This window comes from Humulus lupulus, chromosome 4 (assembly GCF_963169125.1).
Source record: "Humulus lupulus chromosome 4, drHumLupu1.1, whole genome shotgun sequence".
Taxonomy (NCBI): Eukaryota; Viridiplantae; Streptophyta; class Magnoliopsida; order Rosales; family Cannabaceae; genus Humulus; species Humulus lupulus.
In genome coordinates this window covers 207924661-207949361 of record NC_084796.1, presented here as the reverse complement: position 1 = coordinate 207949361, position 24701 = coordinate 207924661, and the positions used below count along the sequence as shown (strand labels likewise).

The following is a 24701-nucleotide window of genomic DNA, read 5'->3' as shown; positions in this document are numbered from 1 at the left end:
CTAATCAAGTCGTTTAGATAAAAACGTGAATCTAATGACACAAACAGGTTAGGTTTAAAAGATTTTGGTTGTAAACGAAATAATTTTCATTAAAATAAGTGTTTGGTACATGGGATCCCAAATCAGGGTTTAAATAACGTAACTACAGAATTTCCAAACTTTATAAACAATCAAGCCACTCTAATGGAAAAATACATGTTTTAGGTTCTCGTTCCTGTACAATCCCTCGACTGTGGCGGCCGAGCAGCTGACAATGTACACCTCATCCCTAGAGCTCTCCAACCCATGGCCAACTCATCTTACCCTAGCCTTTACCTGCACCACGTAGCACCCGTGAGCCAAGGCCCAGCAAGAAAACAAAACATTTAAAATACAATCAATATTAATAACCAACTATTTCACAAGACATAACCAGGTACTCAACAATACACAACATTCATCTATTCAACGATAATAGTTAACAAACTAACAATCTGTCATTCAAATAACCGGCATATCACTTTCATCAGAATAATAACAATCAAATCACATGATAATTAGGGCCGACAACTTAGGCCGCACCCCATGTTTATCCCACTGACTTCGGCCCGCTAAAACCGAGCTCAGTGCATATTAAGCTGTCATCGGCTACCAGTGGCCGAGCTGCGCCCTGTGCGCAAGTGTAAACTCCGGCGCTCTTAGGTCGCTCGTTTACTATTTACATGGCATGATACCATCCATTCACAATTCACATGGCATAATACCATCCTCTTAAAGAGCATACAAGACACGGAACCCTTAGTCCCAATATAAATCCACAATCCAAACGTTTTAACTAGTAAAGACGATCCCCGAGCACGATCCTGCCCTGAGCTTAAGCATAAACCTAGTCACAACCATAATAAAGGATTCCATCAATAATTGTAAAAGGTTTCCGGATAAGGTTCTAATCTCCGGAACATGGAATTCCACTAAACACGGTAGTGGAATCGATCTTGAGCACTCTAGGTTAAATTTTCATGTTTAAAATCCCAAGGACACAAATTTCCTTAAGGGTCGCGGCTCAATCCTGCTCATGCCGCGGCATGGCCCCAAAGAGAGCCCAACCTTGCCCAGAAATAGACACGGGCCGCGGCCCTATATGCCCCATGCCGCGGCCTGCCCTCCTTCTCCAGCACCATCAGCTTCGAAGGGTCGCGGCTCACCAAGAACTATGTCGCGGCCCGACCCCTTCAAACCCAGAAAAACCACCATTTTCAACTCTCAAACCTCACTCAAAACCTCTCATAATCATCCCAATAACATAATCCAATTACCCCAACATTCTAACATGATTTCAACCACTTAACCCAACAGAAACCTAGTCTAGAACTCATCAAAACCACATCTCCATCTTTGAAACCCAACAACTCAAGAACTCCAAAACCAGTCAGAAAAACCCAGAATTCAAATACTATATCACAAATTAGAGCTTACCTTCACTAAAGAATCCATCCTCCAAACACTTACTGATCTATCTTCCAAGCTTTCTGCCCAAATTCAACCTTTAATGCAAAAACCCATAAACACTTAAAACTCAGCTATATACACAGAATTTGACCACTAGAAACAAAACTCAGAACATACCTTAACTCTTGATTAGATTCTTTAGCTAACCCTGAGCTAATCCCCAAAGTCTCAGCTCAATTTCTCTGAATTTCCAGCCAATCTCCTCTTGCTTCTGTGGTCCCTTTGAGAGAGAAAGAGAGAGAGAAGAAGAAGGTCGGTTCTAACCTTTGTTCCACCGAGTTCTACACTTTACTTAATCTATCATTAACTAGTTAAATCAATCCCAAGGCTCGAGGTACCGAAAACGTCCCCGAGGGCAAAATGGTAAAATTCCCCAGTATTTCCACCTAAGCTTCTTAACCTCAAATATATCTCCAATTATTTATTTTCATAACCCGATAACCCAGATAACCATCTAATATCCCAAATACCCCTTGACTCACCCAGAGTCGAGTATCGAGTCCTGTTGTGACTTTCCCGCTACCTGCTCCCTAGGATCGCCTCGTGCCGAAAGCTGCACACACACATAAGCACATATATATCCACATAATAATGTGGTCTCAAAAATTTATCACACACAATCACGTTTATGCCCTAACGGGCCAAAATTATAATTATGCCTTTACCATCCAAACAGGGCCCGCATGCTTATCCAGTACCCATAAACATGCTTTCTTACCATTAATTCTCATAACTTCCAATTATGCCCTCCCAGCACACTAATCAAGGTCCTTAAGCCTTATTAGTAATTTTGGGTCGTTGCACATTCTTACAGCTTGTTATGAACTCCCACTGGGGAGCTCCAAGGTTACTATAGCATTGACCCATGCAGGTCAAGGCATCCGAACCCAGTTAAGCTCCTGAAGTGCCGGCATCATTGTCGATCATAAACAAGAGAACGTAGGTTGCGACCTTGAGCTTACGATCCTAGATTGGAGTGAGGGAAAGACGAGTTTTCTTCACCTGGGTCAAAGGAGGAGAAATAACAACCTCCAGAAGCACTAGAGGAACAGTGGTAGGGCCTAACTTAGCCTGCCCTGAAGCCACGGGTGCGGTCTCGGATGTTTTCGTAGCCTTGGAGAATCGAGCACCCTTCGAGGACACCCATTGGCGCTTGGACCCCTTAGGCACAGTGGACTGGCTGAGAATGTTATCAATGTCCGAATCCATCTCGCCTGAAAAAAGGAAAGTAAATATTAGTACTTAATCATGTTTTGAAAAAAAAATATATGAGAAGTTCTAAAAGAACCTAATTGGAAGATCTCCTCTAACTCGAACTTGGGACCAGGAAATCCCTCTATCTTCAAATGATTCTAAGGGAGTTCCTTCTCGATAAGTAAGTGTAGTGCACCAAAAATTTTTTTTAGATTATTTAAAATTTTTGTGCTTTATTTGATTTAAATCTTAAGTGTGATGAATTGTTTTATTTAATTGTTGTTATTTTATTTAATTGTTAGAAATATTTTGGTTAATTAATCTAATAAGTGAATAATTGTGTAACATGTTATTTTACTATTAGTGTTACATTTTATTTAAGTGTGACAAATGAGGTAATTATGTGAGCTATGGTGGAATGCACTAAGGTGCATGATAGATAGTAATGCACCCTAGTGATTTAGTGTGTGCTAGTGCATGGTAGCATAGTGCACATGTGTAGATTTTCTACACATTTTATGTTTCCTTATTTTAGATTTATTTGGGTAATTTATTTATAAAAAAAAGGGGAAAAGAAGAGGGAAATAGGAAGTGGGCGTGTGACCTAGTGGGAAAGGAATACTTTCCTTAAGATGATAAAAATAAAAAATTGAAGACCATGATCATTTGGGGATAGGCATGATCACATTTTATTCCTTTGTATCTTTTTGAAATAAAGAGAAATTAAGAAAAATAAAAGAGAAATGGAAACTACCTTATTGTCTTTGGGGAGACTTTATGGAGGGATTTGTGATAAAGGTGCTATGAAAGGAGAGAAGAGCCATTCCTCTTGTGTATGTGTGTGGCTGCCGTGACCTAGAGAGAGAGAGAGAGAGTGGCATGTAGAGAGAGAGAGAGAGAGAGAGAGAGAGAGGAAGAAAGAAAGAAAGGAAGAAGGAAGGAGAAAGTGAAGAGGAACCCCCTAGAGTATGTCTTCTTGTTTTTCTCTTTGCATAATCTTTTTTTGATAATATGATTTTGATTTGTGTTATTTTCTTGTGTGTGTTTGGGTTCTTCCTCCTCCTCATGGTGGCTTTCCCATAAAAACCCTAGGCTTGAACAAGGGTGTGGAGTTTGGGGTATTGATCTTTTGTGTTCTTGATTTTTACAATCAAGGGAGGTAATGGTCTTTTCCTTAGCCTTATATTGTTTTTGGTGGGTTGTATATGAGGTTTTGCTAATGGTGCTAATGGTTGATTTTGGTAGGATTGATGTATAGGATTTGGATTTTGTGAGAGTATGATTTGTGTTTAAGGGTTGTGATGTTGATTTTGCTATGCATAAAAAAATTGTAATAATCTATGAATACTTGTATGGTGATTTCGGCCTAGGTACACCCAAGGGTGTTCTTGATATGTTGTGTGATTTACAATATAATTGATCCATGTTTTAGGACCTATGATATGTGGGTAAGAGAATAAGTAGTAATCTTGATATTTTGATCATGAAATTTTGTTAGATGCATGTTATATTTTGAATGATTAAATTATGAGATGCATGAAAATAATGATAGAAATACGCTAGGTTAATATAAGGCATATGTGAATATGGTGCTTATAAATTTACTATATGCTATTTTATTGATAATGTTTTGTTGGTTTTCATGGAATTGCAACAAATGGTTTTTAAAAGGATTCATGTGATTATGTTAGTGATATTAGAATCATGCATATTATAAGAGCATAATGAGATTTTAGGCATGAATGATTTTATGTAATTTTTAAGACAAAAGTTGAGTTTTACAAAGAATTAAGCTTGCTGTTTTTTTCAAAATAATTGGGTAAAAGTTGATAAAAATATGAGTTGCATGCATAAATAATGTTCTTGATGAATGTGTTAATTTTTATGAAATTAAAAGAGGATTTTAAGTCTCATGTTATGATATTTTACCCAATTAATTTCCTACATAATTTTTATTGAATTTTGAGAAAAAAATAAGTTTATAAAATTGAATATGGTGATTTTAATGATAAAAAAAATGGTTGCTGGAATTTTGTAATAAAATATGAAGTAAGTTTCACTAAAAATGAATTTGATTAATTTTTGGAATAAATTATTTTTACTAAGTTATGGTAATATTGAAAAATGATATTTTAATGGTATGAATGCATATTTTGATAAATAATAATTTTTCTTTATTTTGATTGAGAAAAATATTTAGACTCTATTTATTTGTGATTTTTGAATAAAATAAGTAGTGGCTGAAAGTTTGTTTTAAAAAGGTTAACAATTGTTATTAAATTGTCATATATGGGTTTTTACTACTTAAAAACTAAGTCTTCAATAAATTAAATCAAAATGTATTTTTCCACACTTAAAATATATTTTTTACATCATTTTTGTAACACACTGATAAAATATATTTTTCTAAAGAAACATATTAAAATAGGTATTTTAATTAAATCCAAGCTTGTTGGGTAATTCTTGATAAATTATTATTTATTTAATGAAAATGTCACATATTTTATTTTGAGCTAAAATAAAATAAATTTATAAGATAAAATAAAGTTTTGAGAAATTTAATCAACTTAGAAATTTTAAGAAAATGAAGCATATAATATGTCTATTGATTTTAAAATAATAATAGAAATGTAGAATTATCGTTTTTGAAAACGTCTTTATTACGCAACGTTCCCGCGTATGCATGTTACATGCAAATCAACTTTTACGTCCAAAATCATGATTATTATTCAACTATGAGATTTTTATAAAACAATCATGTTAGTAAAATGGGTAGAACGAGCATTATTCTTTTTGGCGATAATTGCATGTTTAGTGTAACTGTTATCATGAGTGCATGGCCCATGCACACATGAGTTGTATGGAAAGGGCAAAATAATAATTTTATGAACCTAAGAAACGTTATTTTGATTATGATATAGGCTCGTTGAAAAGATTGTGAAATTCTTAGCTTGGACCTGAAATAAGGAAGTTAGATAGATTTTATGATTTTATGCTATGAATGGTAAGGCTATTATATGAATGAACTGTTATGAAATTTTGAATGCCTTAATGTGATGATCTGTTGAATGTGGTATGTGTATGGATGTTAGATACATCAAACAGAATGCGATGTTAGATACATCAAACAGATTTCGATGTCAGATACATCGAACGAGTTACTAAGGACATTGAGACGTGACTCCTAGGGCGGACGCGCCGAGGTTATTTAAGGACCAGTGATCTCTTGTTTACCTCATAGGGTGACATGGACAACTAGCGTTCCATGCTCATCATGTATGCTGCATGTTTGTGATATGATGATATGTCACATTTATGTTATGATATGATGATATGTTACATTTATGTTATGATATGATGATATGTACGATTATGTTATGAATGATGATATGTACGATTATGTTATGATATGATGATATGTTACGATTACGTTATGACGTACCATGATGTCTTAGATGAATGTTAGTGTTTGGATTTTTTTTTTTTTCTTACTTGCTTATTTGCTTGTACTTCCTTACTGGGCTTTTAGCTCACCCCCTTACTTTCCTTCCAAGTAGCAAATAAGATTTCTCTATGGCACGCGTGGTGACGTGAGGAGTTCTTCATCATGGGGTGTATGGTGTGGGGCAATCCTATGGACGATAAAACGATCAACGTGGAACGCCATTTAAATTATGTTTTGTTTTAAGAGACTTTTCCTAAAATTATCAGTGGGACTCTGTTATTTAAATTATTTGGTTTTCTTGAACCTTGCATAATAACCTATGTTTTATTTTGAACCTATGGCGCCAACTTGCATGATTTTAAATAAGTCCCCCTGAGACTTTAATAATGGACAGTATTCTTTTATAAACTATGTTAAGCGAACGTTTTGTAAGTATTAGTCTAGGGTGTTCTTTACAGTAAGGGACAGACTTGACAAATCCCTATGGTCACTAGTCCCATGTTGGACGACTATTTTTTCCCAAACCTCATTTACACTATACATGGTTTGGTATTTTCCTAACTAACTATTGTCCTTATGTACCTTAAAGTCTACCCCCGACTACGTCATAAAATTGATTAGGGGGTCATTAAAAAGGACTACGATGTTGGGATATTGTTTTAAAAGGTTCGAAGACCACATAGACATGTCTAACACAACTTTACCTCCATTAGACGGACTAGGAGAGGCCTTGTCTTGTGCTTCAGTCCCCGAGCCTGACATTTCAACTAAGTGGGGGATTGAGGCTTGAGAGCATGAGCTTGAGTGCTTCCTTTTGGAGGGGAGCTTGGCAGTTGGGATAGGGACATCTTCCCATCTCGCGTACGTATGAGCCCAGCATCATCTGTAGACTCCCCTACGCCAAGGAGACCGCATAGACAGAGCTTATCCTCGTCTAGGAGGTAGCTGAGGGACCGCTGACCGTACGGGAGCTTCAAAATTTCCTCTTGATGTTCCTTCATAGCCTCAGTTGGCTTTGGGTGGTTGTAATTGACTGCACAAGTAACTTGGATGAGCATTTCGAGCTTGAGATGAAAGAATTCAAGAAGAAAATACTAACGGATTCGTTGAAAAGAATAGAATCTGAATGGATCAAGCCTGTCTGTCCAGAAGAAGATGGTCTTGAAGTTTGAAGGATGAATAGGTATGTCCTCGAACAACCTCCTCTCCTTTGGATAGCTTCTAAGGTAATAGAAGCCATCCCCACCGTGAGCTTAGGAAGGGTTGCTTTTCAGGCAAAAGAGATACAAAATCTCACATATCGAGGGTCCATCACATTTCTTCTCGTGGTATAGCGACTTCAATGTTGCTAGGATCCTATATGAGTTGGACTGGAGCTAAAAAGGGGGCGATACCGATGTAGTCGGTGAACTTCCTAAAATACCCCTTTAAAGGCAGTAGTGCCCCAACTCACATATGCTCGCGACTCCAATTCGCGAGCTTGACTTTTCTCTCTGGTCGTCTTCACCCAGAGCAAAATAGCTCCTTTTGTCGAAGTTGGCAAGACGACATGACAAATTTAGTCCATGGAAAGACAAAATGTCCAAAATCTTTCTCATGGAGGTAACAATGCTCTGATAATATTCTGCCTCGAAGAAAGAACTCTCCGAGGCCGGGGTAGAAGAAACTTTGGGGACTGTTTGACTGGCTTGCTGGTTTGCTGTGCTCTACATAAATTCGAAGGAGAGCCTGCCGGGGGGAAATGCTATGGTAACCCTACACTTGGGATATAAGGGGATCGGACAAACCTCAAGGTCTGGGTCAGGATACACGAAAAACCGTAATCTCCTTCTTTTTCCCTCTTCAACCTCGGTAATTTGACGCTGGAAGTGGGCTCGAATGTCTTCACATTCGAGGTGCTCTTTGTGCTCCCGAATCACCCGTTGATTTCGAGTAAATAGAGATTCAACTTGAGGAGATGGTGGGTGGTAAGGGATTGCAAGCTCGGGCCCCCACCGATTCTCTGAAGACTGCATTATCTAACAAGAAAGAAAAGGCTGAGGGCCCATCACTTAGAAAAAATATAAAGAAAAAATCTTGATAACTCGAGCTCACAAGCTTGAGATAACGAGATAGAGTAACTCGATCCCAAAAACTCGAAATAGCGAGACTGTTTGAATGCCACAACTGAGTTGTTACAAGCTCAGGCCACTAAGAGTAGATCCAAGCGAGAGTGGAACGATTACTTCCGATTTGGGGTATCCCGAATTTCTAGGAAGAAATGGGCAGTTACCTAAAATGGGGATATCATTGGTTTATGGGCATTAAAACCCTATTTTTAAAGACCCTATTTCTTGTACTACACGAAACCTATAAGCTATTACCTCGTAACCTAAAAGGTGCCATTTTTACCAGTTTTTACCAAAATTCTGCCTAAATAGATCTTTATTCACTACAAATGCTCATCCATACAAATAAAAAACTCCCTTTTTACATAAAAGATTTCAAAAATACAACAAGAACTAGAAGAATAAAAAATCATCATGCATGAAGATGAAAAGTATGTTATTCATAAAAAATCATGTTAAAAAACTTACACAAAGTCAATCGCGGAAATGAAGTGATTTTCGATTGGAAGGCCGGAAGCAGGAATGATCCTATGGAGCCAAACAATTGAAGGTTGCCTTGTTTTTTTAGCTTGGAGAACATGCAAGAGTTTGGAGTTCTAGTATGTGAGTCCTTTATGAAAGTTGAGAAGGCAAAAGTGAAGATGAAGAAGGTGAATAAGGAGTTTAAATAGGAAAAAAGGTGGCATTCGGAAGGGAATCTGAGCCCTTGAATCGGGTTTAAATGTGATCTGATGGGCCACATTTAATCTAAAAAACTAGCGAAAAAAGGGGAATAGGAAAGGACATGTGCAGAAAGAGGGTACTCAAGTGCTCTTAACATCAATTCTTGTGGTGAAATGTGTCCACACTCGAGTGTGGTAGGTGGGCACGTTTTCCAAAAGTGAAGTTCAAAAGTTTCTTTCTCAGAGGATTCGAACCAATACTTTTGAGGGGGCAAAATGGTACACCCAAATTTCGAGAATAAATAAACAACCTCGAAATGTAGTCTCGTAAAGTGTAAGCTCATAACTAATAAGTATTAACATTATACTTGTACAAATATACATGAAGTTCCAAGGAACCATATCATTTGCACTCGAGCATGGGTAGCAAGCTCGAAGGCAACAAGAGTCTCCTCCGAAAGATGAGTTCGAAAGACCAATCAAGCAAGGAGGTAGCGACAATTGGAACGATGAGCTCGAAGCTACATATGATCTCGAAAGCGCGCTAAGGCAGCATTCAAGCTCGAAGACGCGTTAAATTAATACACGGAGATGTTGTTAGGAATTCCCTATAATAAGAGGATTTAATTCAAACCATGTAATCAACCCTATTGTTTAGGGATATTTATCTACAATAAATGCGATTAATTGTATTTAATCTACAAATTTGTAGTTCCAATTCAAATATGGTATGAGTAATGTAATATCCCTAAGATTAAGGGAAGATTCTTGTAACTGGGTCTATAAATAGCCTGAGTTTAGTCATTTGTACTCACACATTATATTGTATTGAGAAAATCTCTGTGAAATGGCTCTCAAAAAGCTTTAACGCAGATTTTAATAAAAGTGATTCGTGGATGTAGACAGATTTTTACTGCTGAAATACGTAAAAATCTTTATTTTTTTTTCTTGCTAAACTATACATTTACTTAATTGCTCTAGCTTAATATGAAAGTGTAACATAAATACTTCTTTTCAAGGTTAAAATTAATTTTCTTTTATGGCCCATTTTGTTAGTTTTATAGAAATAAACCGCCACATTACCTGTCTAGGAAGCATAGTGACACAAGCTACATAATATAAGGAATAACAAAGTTATATACAAATATTAAATATCAAATTAGTTACATACACAAAATTTATTTATAAAAAACAAGTAATGTTTCTTAATGTGTTATATATATATAAATTCTATTGCTATGTTCTCTGTTCTTTCACCTTGCTTGGTTTTTCTAGTGATTTTCTCCTTTGATTAATAAGCTAGAAGAAATGAATCGCTATTTCCTGTAATCATTGTTACAATCTTGCATATTCTTCCTTAATACTATTCTTTATTATTAATATGTATTCTCTTGATCACATTTTGTTTTCTAGCTAACCAAATAAATTAAAATTGTTATGATTTCTACCTTAAAATAAGCATCTTGTTTTTTTTGAAACACTTTCAAAGTTGAGGAGCATTTTAGTAAGACCAAGGCGGAGCCAAAGGGAGCAAGTGGGGGCATCCCTCATAATTTTTTTTTTATTAATTTTACAAATTTAAACTCTTTTTTTTGGCCTCCATAAAAAATAACACTTTTTAAATAATATTCTCATTATAATCATTTTTTGTTGTTGTTATTATTAAAAAACTTTACTCTATAATTTTACTTCGTCCATTATTTTTTGCTCACTCAGCATATAGATACATAAAGAGAAAATAGTTTTTTAATTTTATTGTTAGTAATGATGAATAGCTCTATTTTTGTCTAGAAGATTATGTTAAGTAAAATGAAAGTAATTAAACTCATCAATGTGATTTAGATGATGGGGTCCTACAAAAACCCTAGAATGCCAAAGTGGCATTCTTGTTGAACCAAAACAATAAATAAAAAGCATTAAAAGCTGCAAAAGAAAAATGCTCACGAGGAGTGAGTTGAGAGAAAGAAATCAAGAACACCACACTTCCTTCCTTTAATTATTTATTTATTTATTTTAATTCTACATGTATATGTATGGTAATGTCTAATGAGGACCTGCTCAACCAAGTTTGAGGTCACCAATGTTTTTTTAACTAATTCTTTTAAGAAGACATAATAAGTCCCTCTCTCTCCCTCTATCTCCTTTTTTAATTTTTTTTATTGATGAATATGAAATGAAGATAAAAAATAATAATTGTAAGATGATAAAAAATTTATTGTTATTTTACCATGTATATTTTTTCTTCAGATTTTGTAAAAACAGCAGAATTGTGTATTTATAAAAGAAAAAAAACAAAATCAGGACAAAAAAAGTTGTAGCCTAGTAAAATAAACTATTGTGGATAAATAATTAAGTAATTAATTATCATTGTTTTTTCCTTCTTCTTGAAGATGATAATGCATAGAAAATTGACTATTGGTGTAAAAGTTAATTACAGGTAAAAATTATATATATTTTTTGCAATTATTGTGAATTTTAATAAACCTAATATTTTTTAGAAGAAAAAAATATAAATAATGTGTCATCAAAATAAGTTATTTTTAAATTGCAAAACATATGAAGCTTTAGACAATTGACTAATTAGTCAAGAGGTGTTGATGATAAAATTTAATGATTTTAGCGCAATTTTAAATTCATTTAAAAAAAATACAATTTTAAATATATATTTCATTATTAATGTAAATTTTGTTGAAATTCCATGATTTTGTTATTCAGATAATATTTTTTCTTATTTGATATATTTTGTAATAAGTTGGCAAAGATAATTAGCCAACTATGTTGATTTTTTTTTAGAATTTTATGGTCCTAATTTAGTGTTGTAATCTTTTCATTCTAAGGAATAATAAAAAATGTAGCCAATTATTTACAACAAATTTATGATATTTTAAAATACTAATGTAATACTTTAAATTTATGCTTTACAAACTACTTTTTCTTTTTAAAATGTTCCCAGGTAAACATTTTAAATAATTTTCGAAGAATGTATTAATATGAGTATTAATATGAAGATTGTATTTTCGAAATATAAATAATTTTATTAATTGTTCTCTATTATAGAAATAAAAAAAAGGGTATATGAATAACAAAATGATATTAATCTTGATTAACAAAAAAAAAAAGCAATATTGTGACAATCCCACAAAAATAACGAAATTATTAGAGCAGCTCGAGGGGAATTTGAGGGTGTCAGATCCCAGTCGTTTAATTATTTATTAAATACTAAATTTGATAAAAAAAAATAAAAAAGAGCTGACTACATTCACTCACTGCACAGTTTTAGAGATATATATTTTCAAGATGAAAGCGTGATTAAAGCCAAGTCCTCTCTTTTTATTTTTCTGAGCTGAGTTCTGATCATATTCTGAAACCCAGATGGGATCCATCGCTTTACCTTTATTAGCTTAATGAATCCAATCAGAAATCATTTCTACTTTTAATTATTTTATTACCTTTCGAATTCTCCTATACAAACTTATTTTTTTTAGTAAATTATTGCTGTCATTTTCAAATAAAGAATCGAAACTTGGAAGGATTCCCCGGATTTGACCACGATTTTTCTGACAATTTAAATTAATACAATCAAGAATTTCAGTCCTATATTAATAATTAAATAATAATAAAAAAAATTTAGCCTGGTAGAGTTCACATTAACAGTTTATAAAATTATATATCTATATATATGAGAAAAATAATATATATCTATATATAAAAATTTGAGTCAAACTATTAGGTAATAATAAGAATAATGGCATTATTTATTTTTATTCTAATTGAGTTAGCTTCCATAACAATTTCTTATACGGGTACAGTTTGTAGTAAAAGACGCCGGATTTATTGGGGAGAGAGAGAGAGAGAGAGAGTTTAAAGGTATGAACTTTATGAACAAGGTAAGAACTTTTTCGGTTTAGCTTGCATAAGAAACCATAACAGGGTAATCCCAATTTATAAATATATAATATAAAAAGAAAAAAAACACCAAACTGTTTCATAAATTTGTTTCTTTTTATATAAAAATTTACTATTTTTTCAACTTCTTATTCTATTTGAAGCTGTTTTAGTCAAAAAAAACCAATCTCAAGTTTTCACACTGTTGTTTGTCGGGTGAGATTTCTCTTTCATCTTTTTCATCTATCTTTTTTGTTTCTCTCTCTAGTGGTGTCCCTAACTTAACAATCTGTCATTTTCTGTGTTTATTTTTACAGAAGAAGCTAACTGAAGAGAGAGAGAGAGAGAGAGAGAGAGAGAGAGAGAGAATGAAGCCAAGCCCCATCTGATTGTAAGCTCCACTCCACACTGCAACTTTAGAGAGAGGAAGGTTCCTATTTATATACATAAAGAGAGAGGGAGAGAGAGTAAAAACATGGAAGAAGAAGAGTAGGAATATAGAACAAAAGGGTTAAAAGAAATGGTATAAACTTGACTGACACCCCAAAAAAAGAAAGTAAAATAAAAGGTTAAAGACAGCAAAAACATGAGCTCAAAAGCCAGGTAGGGTGAGATTATAGAGGAAGAGAGAGAGAGAGAGAGAGAGAGAGAGAGAGGTTTGTTCATAAAGCGAGGAATTTTGCAAATGTCACAAGATTCTCAGGAGATAAAGACGATTGAGCAGTGGAGATGGTCCGAAATGCAAGGCTTGGAGCTCGTGTCCGCTTCTCCTAGTCCTACTTTTGAGCCATTTAAAGCCAACCCATCAACGCAAACGGCAATGGCTTTAGCTATGGCTTCTTCTCAAACCACAACAGAAGAAGAACCTGCTGGCAGAGAGCCACTCAGACTTGATGAAGAAGGACAACGACAACCCCAAGTGGGTCTTGACACAGCTTCGAAAACAGAAGAAGCAATGGAGAACAGCAACAACCATAACGGTGAGCAGCTTAATAAAGACTCTAATGGAGGTGGCGGTAGCAGTAGTAGTGGTAGTGGTGGCAGTAATGGGGAGAAGCCTGAGCCTTATCCGGCAGCTGGGTTCGGTGAGCTTTTCCGATTCGCTGATAGTTTGGATTATGTTCTGATGATAATTGGGTCGCTTGGAGCCATCGTCCATGGCTGCTCTTTGCCTCTCTTTCTTCGATTCTTCGCCGATCTCGTTAATTCCTTTGGCTCCAATGCTAATGACACGGACAAGATGATGCAAGAGGTTCTAAAGGTACTACACCCGCTTCACAATAATACCTCCCCACTTTCCATTTCTTTCTTAACATAAATAAAGCTCTTATCTTGATCGTTCTGGTTTTGTGATTTTGCAGTACGCATTATATTTTCTAGTTGTTGGAGCTGCAATATGGGCTTCTTCATGGGCTGGTGAGTTCAAACTGGAGTATGGTTCTTTCGGATTTGGCATAAATTTTCTTGTGGAGTTTGAAATGGTGGAAATTTTTTTTGGTTGCAGAGATATCTTGTTGGATGTGGACTGGAGAAAGACAATCAACCAGGATGAGGATCAAGTACCTTGAAGCTGCTTTGAACCAAGATGTTCAATACTTCGATACGGAGGTTCGAACATCAGACGTTGTTTTCGCCATAAACACTGATGCTGTGATGGTCCAAGACGCCATTAGTGAAAAGGTGAAGCATAACAAAGAACTGGGTTAATCTTCTTTTTTAAGGTTAATTTAGTTCCTGATGAAGAATTTGATGAACTGGGTTTTCTCTGTTTTTTTTGTTGTTGGTGCAGTTGGGCAATTTTGTTCACTATATGGCCACATTTGTATCTGGGTTTGTAGTTGGTTTCACTGCTGTGTGGCAATTAGCTTTAGTAACTCTTGCAGTTGTTCCTCTCATAGCTGTCATTGGAGGTATCCACACTACTACATTAGCCAAACTGTCTGGGAAGAGCCAGGCGTCTATGTCACAAGCTGGAAATGTCGTTGAACAGGTTGAAAACATTGCTAAAAAAACTCTTTTTACAAAGTTTCATATCTAATTGGGTAAGTCTTTTGTTTGATCTATGGCTATCTGACTATCTCTGATTTATGATTAAATTTGCAGACCATTGTTCAAATTCGGGTGGTGATGGCTTTCGTTGGAGAATCTAGAGCTTTACAAGCTTATTCTGACGCATTGAGAATTGCTCAAAAGCTCGGTTACAAGAGTGGGTTGGCAAAGGGAATGGGACTTGGGGCAACTTACTTTGTAGTTTTTTGCTGTTATGCACTTCTACTGTGGTACGGTGGCTATCTTGTTAGGCATCACTATACCAATGGAGGACTAGCCATAGCCACCATGTTTGCTGTCATGATCGGTGGACTGTAAGTGTTCCGTTACATATATTGTTTTTCTTTGTTCCCAAACATAGTTTTCATAAAGATGGTCACTTGAAAGTTTCTCTTTAAACCAAACAGAGCCTTAGGTCAGTCAGCACCAAGCATGGGTGCATTTGCAAAGGCTAAAGTTGCAGCTGCTAAAATTTTCCGTGTAATTGATCACAAGCCTAGTATTGACCGAAACAGTGACTCAGGATTGGAACTAGAGTCAGTTACAGGACTAGTGGAACTAAAAAATGTAGACTTCTCCTACCCTGCAAGGCCCGACATTCGCATTTTAAACAATTTCTGCCTAAATGTTCCGGCTGGAAAGACCATTGCTTTGGTTGGCAGCAGCGGCTCTGGCAAGAGCACGGTGGTCTCTCTCATTGAGAGATTCTATGACCCTACCTCAGGTATACTTTCATGTAATTATAAATGTTAGTAATTATGTGTTTGTGGTGGAGAGCTTTGTCAATATACTGAATTATTGTGGTATTTTAAACCTGGACAGGGCAAGTTATGCTTGATGGGCATGACATAAAGACGCTAAAACTCAGGTGCCTGAGACAGCAAATTGGACTTGTGAGCCAAGAGCCTGCTCTATTTGCTACAACCATTAAGGAGAACATACTGTTGGGTAGACCTGATGCTGATCTCGTTGAAATTGAAGAAGCTGCCAGAGTTGCAAATGCTCATTCATTTATTATCAAACTTACCGATGGCTTCGATACTCAGGTCAGTTAACCACAAATTTCACATGTAATTACCTTAAGTTCTTGACAGTAGTTAATCTTTATATAGAATGGTCCTTCAATAAGAAATGTCTTAAGTTGTCATGGTGAATATGGATCTCGAACCTTCCTCGTGTAGTTTGAATTTTTAATGGCTACAACTGCTTCTGTTATCTTATCCTTTTAAAAAAAGAGAAGATAATTGCTTCTGTTATAATATATATTTAAGATGGAATAATTGATTTGGTCAACAAACAAGACCTAACCTTATTTTATGCTTAGTTTTTTAGAAGTCAATGTTTGGAGTGTTTGTCCATGCATGCATTTGTGGAAAGTAACATGCCTCAGTCAACAATGCATGTGGACAAATAAATAAGGCTGCATATATTTATATTTATACTCCGACATTATATTGGCATTGGAGGGAAGATTCCACAGATAATTCCTGGTATAAGACAATGAAATTAAAAATAAATAAATAAATGAAGAAAAACAAAATAGCACTCTACAATTAAGTCAATAGAGTAATTTTACTTACCATGCAATTCAAAGGAAGAATTAATAAGTGAAAGAAAGTACCTGAATTGTTTATTATTATTTTATGGAAATAATTATAGAATGAAGTCTAGCGTATACATTCATACTTGACTGTTTGAATTACAGTTATCTTAAATTACAAGAGGTAAATATGTAAGTAATTGACTTGCAAATGGCAGGTAGGGGAGAGAGGAGTGCAGCTCTCTGGAGGACAGAAACAGAGGATAGCTATAGCAAGGGCCATGCTAAAAAACCCAGCAATCCTATTGTTAGATGAGGCAACAAGTGCATTGGATTCTGAATCAGAGAAGCTGGTTCAAGAGGCCCTAGACCGGTTCATGATTGGGAGGACAACTCTTGTTATTGCTCATCGCCTATCAACCATTCGCAAGGCTGACCTTGTAGCTGTACTGCACCAGGGGTCTGTTTATGAAATTGGAACCCATGATGAACTCATTGCCAAAGGAGAGAATGGTATGTATGCGAAGCTCATTAGAATGCAGGAGGCAGCACATGAAACTGCTCTCAACAATGCCAGAAAGAGTAGTGCAAGGTAAACTCATTGTATTGAATATTTGAATCTAGAGACTCATTGTGAGGATGTAATGCTGACTAAAGTTCTTCATTTGCAGGCCTTCTAGTGCCAGGAACTCAGTAAGCTCACCAATAATTGCTCGAAATTCCTCGTATGGTCGCTCACCATATTCACGCCGGCTGTCTGACTTCTCAACTTCTGATTTTAGTCTTTCCCTTGATGCCTCGTATCCAAATTACCGTCTCGAAAAGCTTCCTTTCAAGGAGCAAGCTAGTTCTTTCTGGCGTCTTGCGAAAATGAATTCTCCAGAATGGGTTTATGCTTTAGTTGGTTCAATTGGTTCTATTGTGTGCGGATCGCTTAGTGCCTTCTTTGCATATGTTCTGAGTGCTGTTCTCAGTGTCTACTACAATCCAGACCACGCTTTCATGATTAAACAAATCGGTAAGTACTGTTATCTGTTGATTGGACTTTCTTCAGCTGCACTTCTCTTCAACACACTACAACATTTCTTCTGGGATATTGTGGGTGAAAACTTGACAAAACGTGTAAGGGAGAAAATGCTAGCAGCAGTGCTGAAAAATGAAATGGCATGGTTTGACCAGGAGGAAAATGAAAGTGGTAGAGTGGCTGCAAGGCTAGCTCTTGATGCTAACAATGTCAGATCAGCTATTGGAGACAGGATATCAGTAATTGTACAGAACACAGCACTGATGTTAGTTGCCTGTACAGCCGGATTTGTTCTGCAGTGGCGTCTTGCTCTTGTCCTCGTAGCCGTCTTCCCTGTGGTTGTTGCTGCCACTGTCTTACAGGTTTGTTTTTCTGTCTTGCCCTCAAGCATGTAATTTTTTACTTCACAAGAATTGTTTGTTTAATAACTTTCTGGTTGAATTTTGACAGAAAATGTTCATGACTGGTTTCTCTGGAGACCTTGAAGCTGCCCATTCCAAGGCCACCCAACTAGCTGGGGAGGCCATAGCCAATGTAAGAACTGTAGCTGCTTTCAATTCAGAGGGAAAAATCGTTAATCTATTCACTACCAACCTCGAGGCTCCACTACGACGCTGCTTCTGGAAGGGTCAGATTGCTGGAAGTGGATTTGGGATAGCTCAGTTTGCACTTTATGCTTCTTATGCCCTTGGTCTTTGGTATGCTTCTTGGCTTGTTAAACATGGGATCTCTGATTTCTCAAAAACTATCAGAGTTTTCATGGTCCTTATGGTATCTGCCAATGGAGCAGCTGAAACATTAACCTTAGCTCCTGACTTTATCAAAGGTGGTCGAGCCATGCGCTCAGTATTTGAACTTCTTGACCGTAAAACTGAAATCGAACCTGATGATCCAGATGCCACACCAGCTCCCGATCGGCTGCGTGGTGAAGTTGAATTAAAGCATGTAGACTTCTCTTACCCTTCTCGCCCTGATATTGCTATCTTCCGTGACCTAAGTCTTCGTGCTCGAGCAGGCAAAACTCTTGCACTTGTTGGTCCTAGTGGATGTGGAAAGAGCTCGGTTATTGCATTGGTACAGCGGTTCTACGACCCAACATCAGGCCGGGTCATGATTGATGGGAAAGACATTAGAAAATACAATCTCAAGTCCCTCAGAAGGCACATAGCTGTAGTGCCTCAGGAGCCATGTCTTTTTGCTACAACTATATATGAGAACATTGCTTATGGTCATGAGTCAGCAACTGAGGCTGAAATCATAGAAGCTGCTACTATGGCCAATGCTCACAAGTTTGTATCTTCATTGCCTGATGGATACAAAACATTTGTTGGGGAAAGAGGAGTACAGTTATCCGGGGGTCAAAAACAAAGAATTGCAATTGCTCGGGCTTTATTGAGGAAGGCAGAGCTTATGCTGCTTGACGAGGCAACTAGTGCACTTGATGCTGAGTCCGAAAGATCTGTTCAAGAGGCTCTAGAGCGCGCCTGCTCAGGAAGAACTACAATTGTGGTAGCACACAGGCTTTCCACTATCCGAAACGCCAATGTCATTGCAGTAATCGACGATGGGAAAGTTGCGGAGCAAGGATCTCACTCCCATTTGTTAAAGAATTACCCTGATGGGTGCTATGCCAGAATGATCCAGTTACAAAGGTTCACACACAGTCAGGTTATTGGTATGGCCTCAGCAGGCTCAACTTCTTCAGCAAGACCCAAAGAAGATGAGGAAAGAGAAGCAAAGTAAGGTGAAAAGAAAAAAAAAACTACCACTAGAAAAGGGAGTATATCCACATACACCTTGTGATTTTTTGGGCTTTTGTTTTTGTTTCTCCTCCTTTATTTGGTATAGTATGTCTATTGTCCCTTTTCCCACCTCTTACCCGTATATGTTTTATCTTTGTGGATGTCTCAAAGACAATGATAACAAGCAATACTTAATATTGGAATAGATTATAACATAGAGTTAATAACAGTTATTCTTCTGCATTGTATGATACACAACTAACCCTTTCCATACTTCATTAGTCCATAAAAATAAATCATGCATGAAAGTTATAATGGCTTTGATCCCAATTGAATATGCATATAAATATATATATATATATAATATACATTATATTTTTTATGATAAGGGTTTGTGGGGAACACCATTATTGAGTTAAATAAAAGTCCACATGTGGGTTGCACATGTGCATGAGTTCAAAGACAGAAAGCAATGGGTGAAAAGAAGGAATTGGACAAAGACTCGAAGAGGTTTTAGAGGGACTATACTATGCACACGCCATATACCAATTAACTAGTGATGGACAAGCGTGGAGAAAGAGATTTCATTTATTTTCTTTAAAGGAAAAAAGTGGATAATGGTTAAGGAAAATGACACATCTAGGACCCCACCATCTAATCTTTGGTTCTAACAAATACAGGGATTTGAATGGCTACCTTTGGCCTTGTTAGAATTGGTCCTTGATATTTTTCTTTTCCTCTTCAATGAGGTGAGGTTCATCATTCATAATATAATAAAGTAAATAAGAACCACATTTTTTTTGCTGAATATTTTTTTTTATTAAAAAAATGAGGTGCTCATTTATTTGATGGTAACTGATGTTACTTATTATCCAATATATTTTGAGTAATCCCAATACTTTGAGTTTAGTTGAAAAATAATAAAAGCTTTACTTCTTTTTTCCTTTTTTTTTATCTGAATAGAAGTCTTCTTTTTCTTTTTAAAATGAAGAGAAAAGTCAAATAGGAGAGAAAAGAACAAGGCTGATACCATATAATAATTAAGCCTTCTCAACCTAAAGACAGCAATGGTTCACTCTGCAACAATAAATGATGGCTCAAGTCAGGCAGGCTGCAATAGAAAATTTGAGCCCCCCTTTAATAATGGCATTGACATTAGCACCATCTCTATTGTATTGGTATACTTCACTGCACTAGACTAGACTTAAACTCATGAATATATATATAAATATATAAATAAATATTTATATTAAAAGACTAATATCTTATGTTACAGTGCTAGCATAGCATTTGAACTTTAATGTCTCAAAGTTGATATGTTTGCTGGACAAAGACAATAGATGGTGCTGACAAGCTCTGCTTCACAGCTCATTTGACAACAATTGCAAGAAGCTAAAATGAACCAAGAGAAGAAAAGAGAAGGGGACAAAAGAAGAAAAAGAAAAGTGGGAACAATTGGAACCAGAAAGCAGCATCTGAAGCAGAGAGGACAAATGATACTGATTAAAGTGTTGGCCCCTTCTTCTGCCTCTAAAAGAGCTGGTGCTTTAGCCATTCATTTATATTCATTGATGTAAAAGCTCTTAGGATTAACTTTCAACTACTCTGATTGCACAGTCGTTTCTGTCAGCCATTGTTCCTACCCAAGTTACATATTTACACCAGATCAGGCATTGTTCCAACAGGTGAAAGTTTCATAAACATTTAGAAATAAGAGCATTTCCATATACCCTTTTAAAGGGAAACAATATCTGATCGTAGGTTATAACTAATGGAAAAGGATATTCCAAGTTCCACCTAACCGTGTTTTAAACTTCTCGATATATTATAATCGGAATAATTTTGGCAGACATCTTTCATTATGTAATTTTCAAAGCTTATTGAATCATTTAGTATGCCCCATCCAAAAAAAAAAAAAAAAAATCTCAAGCTTCATCAGTAATCAGATTTCGAGTGGACTTTCTACAGAGTATCAAAATAAGTCAAATCCTGTGTTGAAGATGCTTGTTCCAAGAGGAGCCTATTATACTTTTGGCTATAAGAACTAATTGCATGATTTAACTTGACCTTTTAAAATATTTGATTGGATGCTTGTTTTGAAATATGTTAGAAACTTGCATTAGAAAACACATACTAACTGCATTTCTATATACAAAAAAAAAAAAAAAACATACATTGTATTTATGTTCTCTTCTTCATGGTCATACAATTTGCACACTACTCTTCTTTGTTGGTTAATGCATTACCACCCTATTAAAAGACTCCCCTGGCAAAATACATTATTTGCCGTTGTTTCTTTCTTTCTTGAAAATTAGACTCCTCGCTTGACCTTATAACATTTATCTCGTACTCAGACTTTGTAGAAGCAAATTGCATGCGACCAAATAAGCTACCTCTTTGGGTCAAGGACATTACATGCTCGACCAAAGCAAATGTCTTTTTTCTTCTTTAGTCATAACAACCAATACCTTAAGAATTGCTTGATGAACAGACATAATTCCATACTCAGACAGAAAGGAAAGACAAAAAAAAAAAAGGGCGAAGGCGCAATTAATAGCATATAACGGCCGCTAGAATTAGTTAAGAAGTAATATAGCATAAGAATACAACAAACAAAATTGATCAATCACTGATGCATTTTATACTAAAAACTCTGGATTCTATTATAGATGAGCCTTACATGCCCGCATGTTCTAAAGCAAAAAAGAACAAATGAACTTAAAAACAGATAGTTCACACTTCAAATGGACATAAGCTTTGGGCCATTATCTGGCATTCCCATTCCACCAGCTAAGTCGGCATCGAGTTGGGTGTGTGGTGCAGGACCCATCATTAATTTCAAACTGCATCAACAACGGACCGTAAAATTCAAGGAAAAGAAAAACTATAGCCGAATAGTGCTTTAAAATTGTCCAAATATATGTCAAACTGATTTAAAAGAATTTGAATTGAATATTAGAGGACTCGGGAGTGCAAAGATTCCGAGTGCCCGTTGCATCAAAGACAAATACATCTGTGTGTGATCATAGTCATTCACTTCACACTGTATCAACAGTATTCACAAACACTTGTATGAATGACACTGCTGCACTATTCTACTTGTGTAAAAATCCATTTAGTTTTAGAAAGATAGTGCTATGTTAATGTTCAATACCCATGTCAGGAACTACAAAAGTTCATATAATTATCTTGCATGCCCAACATAAGAAATATCTTAAATTGCATATAGATCCAATAAAACCCTTCAAAATTCTACTACCCATCTCAAAAACGAAATGATTGTAACTCAAAACAACCATAGAAGTAGAAGGTTACATAACAAACTGGGTGTGGGTTCACTCTGGGTCAGGCCTTGTGGGAAAGTCCGTGGCGGCAAACATAAATTAAAAAGCAAGACATTGACAAACGCAAATTCATCAATTTAGATAATTTGCCATCTTTATTCTTTAATATAAGTGATCCTCTTAATACTATAAAATATATGACGAAAAGATTTTTTTTAACTATTGACGCCTATCCTAAATTTTGTTCCGTTGAAACAAAATTAACCATATGAAAAAAAAAACATGCATAAAAAGAAAAGGATAAGCAAACGGGTCCTTACCGCTTCCTGTGACGTTTCGTCTTGAAATGTTCATCTCTCACGGACACATTGGCAAAGTATCGGCTGCACATGAAAATCATCTACTTAACTCAACAAAATTTATATGTATATATATATTTATAAATAACATTTACACATAACATATAGCAAAGATAACATAAAACATTTTACTAATCGAATCGTAAGAACTTCAAAATGAATTGTAGTTGAGTTATACTTTCCTAATTTCACCTAACTATGCAAAGAACACATCAAAACATATCCTAATTGAGCAAAGGAAAAGAGAATACTACCATTATTTCCGTTACCATTAAAAATTAGCAAACATTGTCTAAAAGTTAAAGCCTAATGTTTCGAAACCCTGATTTTAGTTTCTAAACAGATTATCTTATTCTTATTTCCCTTTCCATTACTAATCAGTAAACAAAATTTATAAGTTCAAACATTTAAAACCGCAATCTTGTCTCAATTCAATACTTAGCTAAGCAGAACTTTACCAACTCCATTTCTTTTAGTAACTTCCTATACTTTTCTCGGCAACAAAGCAGAACAATCAAACTAGCGACAAAACACAGAACAGAATAAAATTCATACGTATAAACATACAGTTTTTACAAAATTTGAAAGAAAAAAAAAACATACTCGCAGTGTATACAATAATACTGGCCCATCCCAGGGAGGTCTTCATCAACAGGCAAGGGCTTAATTCCCTCTGGATTCTTCAGTGCATCATATACCATATCATCACGTAATCATTCCCAGTTAAGGAAAATTCAACAAATTAAACGAAAACAAAAACAAAAACAAAAACCCTAGAAGCGATCGAGAAAGTGAAAAAAGGATATCATTAATGAGAAACTTGTCGCGGCGATGAGTCTTGTGTGAGTATCTTCTCTTCTTGACGCTTCTATGGGGGCACTTTCCTCCCATTTTTACTGCTTTCCCCTAGTCGAATCGAATTAGGGTTTCTCAGGGAAGAAAGTGAAAGAGAGGGGTTTAGTGTGTGTTGTTTGTTGGGTTTTGTATCGAATGTCAACAGGGACCTGGGTTCATTTACGGGCTGAACTGGAGGGCCCATCTTATTTTAATTTACCCATATTCGTTAGGGAAATTTACACAAATATCTAAAAAATGTAAACTAATTCTAAAAAGAAAAATTACACATAGCACTTTATATTTAAAAAAAAAATTTGAAAAATGCAGAATTTTATAAAAATGAAAATAATATGGATAACAATTTGTAATATTTTTGTAATTTCCTGTTACAATTTTCTATTTAGTCTGTAAATATTGTTTACAAAATTGTAACATATAATTACAAACTTATAAATTTTAGTTACAAATTTGTAAACTTTGGTTACAAAAAAACTATATTATTACAAATTTGTAAACTTTGTTTTAGGGGTGAATATTTGACTCGCAAACCCGTCCGACCTGCAACCTGGAAACTTGATTTTTTGCAAAACCCGTTGGATTCGGGTGAAATCCGATCCGAACCCGACTTGGTTCGGGTTGGGTTTCAAATTATTACACACACGGGTACACCCGAACCCGAACCCGAACCTAATTTTAAAAAAAAATTATTCCGAAAAACCTAACCTAAAAAAATCAATTGAACCAAACTAATAACAAACTTTAAAAAAAAAAGCATGTGAAAAGTAAAAAAATTAAAAAGTGTCAAAAAAATAGTATTTTTGAAAATTTTGTACCAAGGCCCATTTTCGGCCCAAAGCCCAATTGGACCAGCCCTACCCGACCCGACCAAACACGAAACCCAAAACCGAACAAAAACCATAAAATTTCGTACCGGATTCGGTACCACTTTTCTCCACCTGAAACCCATAAAACTCAAACCCGATGCACCCAAAACCCGAAAATCCGACCCGTGTGTACCCCTACTTTATTTACACAAAAAAAGGTTCCGTATTTACAATAATGCCACTTCGTATTTTTGTAATTT

The 24701-nt window shown here is 35.7% G+C and overlaps 2 protein-coding genes and 1 long non-coding RNA gene across 3 annotated transcripts; 2 read left to right on the top strand and 1 right to left on the bottom strand.

Moving 5' to 3' along the window:
* The first annotated feature begins 3391 nt into the window (after positions 1-3391).
* LOC133829375 (uncharacterized) lies at positions 3392-6582 on the top strand. Its single transcript, XR_009891722.1, has 3 exons — positions 3392-3648; positions 3775-3841; positions 6240-6582. It is a non-coding gene; the product is annotated as an uncharacterized LOC133829375 (long non-coding RNA).
* A 6560-nt stretch (positions 6583-13142) lies between these two features.
* Positions 13143-19370, top strand: LOC133831151 (ABC transporter B family member 1). The gene is made up of 10 exons (XM_062261345.1): positions 13143-14043; positions 14144-14198; positions 14287-14462; positions 14572-14772; positions 14886-15145; positions 15239-15555; positions 15654-15877; positions 16590-16963; positions 17043-17757; positions 17846-19370. Exons 1-10 carry the CDS (start codon positions 13468-13470, stop codon positions 19136-19138), a joined length of 4191 nt encoding a protein of 1396 aa, XP_062117329.1. The 5' UTR covers positions 13143-13467; the 3' UTR covers positions 19139-19370.
* Positions 19371-21691: 2321 nt separating this feature from the next.
* On the bottom strand, positions 21692-23754 carry LOC133831152 (uncharacterized). The gene is made up of 4 exons (XM_062261346.1): positions 23587-23754; positions 23384-23489; positions 22742-22804; positions 21692-21980 (listed from the first exon to the last, which is right to left on the bottom strand). The coding sequence occupies exons 1-4, from the start codon at positions 23669-23671 to the stop codon at positions 21878-21880; spliced, it is 357 nt and encodes a 118-aa protein (XP_062117330.1). The 5' UTR covers positions 23672-23754; the 3' UTR covers positions 21692-21877.
* Between the last annotated feature and the right edge of the window lie 947 nt (positions 23755-24701).